Here is a 2,500-nt window from a genome sequence, read left to right on the forward strand (position 1 = left end):
TGCCCGGGCCGGGAACGTACTTGAGGCACTTCATGGCCCTCTAGTGGAAGACTTGCTGTAGGAGGTCTCCCAGTACAATTGGACAATTAGTGTTAAAATTACCAGGAGTAGCCTTAAGGAGACATATGGAGGCAATTTTCATATGAATGATGCCCTGTGGCCTTTCCTGCAAACGAAAACCAAGGATCGTTTACAGAGCTTTTTCTAAAAAAACCTTGTAGAACCCATATCTTCCAAGGGAGGGAGAGTTTGGAGACAAGGAGTACCATTGAAAGTCATTTTTGTGATTATGTAAACTGGCTGGCATCAGCCTTATCAGTGCCATCTTGATTTAAGGTATGTTCTCTGTACGATTTCTGTAGCTGATAACACCCCACGCCATCAGAGTTCAAACACCACCACGACACATTCCAGGAGTTGTTGAAGTAACTCTCTCCTACAAATCCAAACAGTTCTGCAAAGGTGCTCCCGGCCGATTCGTCTACACTGGTAAGTGTGTGGTTTCCGTACTCCTTTTGGGATGACAACTCCCACCTCTTAGTGACACGCAGGAATTAAAAATGCTGTTAAAATAGGATGTGTCCTGCAGGAAATGTAACTGGTGGTAGCTGGACCTCAGAAGATCTGTTCGTATGGGCACCCAAGAGCTCTGGTGCCCATCCAACCTCCTGGGTCTCAAAAATGTCCTGACGTCCCATGGGATCCAGCTCCCTCACAAGATGTCTGTTACTTCCTGTTTTCATATTGGCCAGAAATAGATTAACAATGGTATTTCCTACTCTCCTCCAGCCAGAAAAAGGAGTTAAGAAGTGCTCAGTGATGCAAAGTATTTTTCAGGCCATCTATCCAAACTTCTTGAACTTCCCTAAAGGTTCAGTTGAAGTTTTAGGAATCGGTTCAAGGAGCTGTTGTTGGATCCAAATGACTTTATCCAACCCTATTCACAATCTGTCTCTAAAGATTCCCTCAGACCTAAAACTTGGGATACAAATTCACAAGCCTGGGAATGATTTATTTATGCCAAATCTTTTAAATACATTTGATTTTAATTTACAACAGCACAAGAAAAATTCGGAACATTGTGGTTTCCAGTGGTTTTAATATGAAAATTCTTATTTTGGGATGAAGTATTGCTGGCTTTTTATCTGAAATGTGTATTCGAGTTTTTCTGGCATTTACCAATGAATTTAACTGAGGTGTGGGGAGGGAAAAGGGAGAAATAGCGATTTAATTTACTGTACTTTTGGATGAGGATTCTAGGTAATAAATTTGATCTGATGAATCAATCTCTCTTTTGAAAACAAAGAGCCTTTAACTGTTTACTCGACAGACTGCAGGGATTCGGGGAGAGTCCTCGCTGCTTATTGGGTAGATAATGCAGATTGCAGATGATGTGCAGATGATGTGCATTTTGATGAATATTTTCCCACTAGACTGCAACTGTTTCTATCTATTAATTTAGATCTAATGGGAAAAGTGTGTTCCTGGGTAGTTTTAAGCGAGGACTTTTGAAACTGTTAGCGCATCATGGATATGTTTTTGTGTCTGCCTAAGGTCTATTGTTAATACGAACTTTTAAGTGATGGTAGCACCTGAGATTCCTATATTCTCTCTATTCCCAAAGAAATCTAAACCTGAGCAAAAACACTGGCATCCAAACCTGGTTGCTTCATTTCTGGCTGATGAGGGGGAGAATATTTACATTTACTGATCTTTAGGATTGGGTTTTACCAGAGCTTCCAAATGGGATGGTGGTGACTGTGGTTCTTTTGGGGCAGATGATTTATCCCGAAAGCCAGAGTTGTTTTGCTGCAAAGGTGGTGAGCACAGGTGGAGCTGTTACAGTTGTGGGCTTAAAAATGCTCTTATGAACTATATTTTATATATATATATATATATATATATACAGACACAGACACACACACACATATATATGTATATATATACAGTTCATGCAAAGCTACAGCTCAGTATCCTGCGAGTATGACGAGCTAAAAGAAGTGTCCAACAAAATAAAAAATGAATGAATTGAAAGCCTCAGCCCAAGTTCCAGATATTTGAGCTGTTGGGAGCTGGTGCAGTTCCACGGCGCACGGGGAAGCGCTGCAGATTTGAACCAGATGACGGTCTGGCTCCCAGAGCAGAGCCTGGAATTCTGACTTGCTTTAGAGGAATGGCTTTAACTGATTTCTGAGGTGCGGATTTTGCAAATTTGGCTAATTTTGCTGTTTTGAACTTCTTTCTAATGTGTAAGTGCACATGTGTATGGAGCTGGAAGAACAAACCCATCACTTCTTCTTTCCTGTGGTTGCCTTTTGTCTTTATTGCTAAGTAAGGATGTTCAAAAGGATCATGAGAATGCCATGAGCTTCTCCCACTGGAATAAAATTGTAATAAAGTTACATAACTAACAACACTTTACCAGGAATAGATCTTTAAAACACCTTTGGAGGGAAACAAAAGCCGATATCCCAGCAATAAGATAATAGAGAAAGCCAGA

General features: G+C 40.7%; 1 protein-coding gene across 16 annotated transcripts in view; it reads left to right on the forward strand.

The window, feature by feature from the left end:
* The window catches only part of EBF3 (EBF transcription factor 3), a 121,699-nt gene that overhangs the window by 85,609 nt on the left and 33,590 nt on the right, over window positions 1–2,500 (forward strand). For all 16 annotated transcript variants that reach the window (XM_039554215.1, XM_039554223.1, XM_039554217.1 and 13 more), the window contains exon 10: window positions 363–489. In XM_039554215.1, the coding sequence (XP_039410149.1) occupies window positions 363–489 (127 nt within the window). The remainder of the gene's footprint in view (window positions 1–362; window positions 490–2,500) is intronic.

This window comes from Corvus cornix, chromosome 6, assembly GCF_000738735.6.
Source record: "Corvus cornix cornix isolate S_Up_H32 chromosome 6, ASM73873v5, whole genome shotgun sequence".
Taxonomy (NCBI): Eukaryota; Metazoa; Chordata; class Aves; order Passeriformes; family Corvidae; genus Corvus; species Corvus cornix.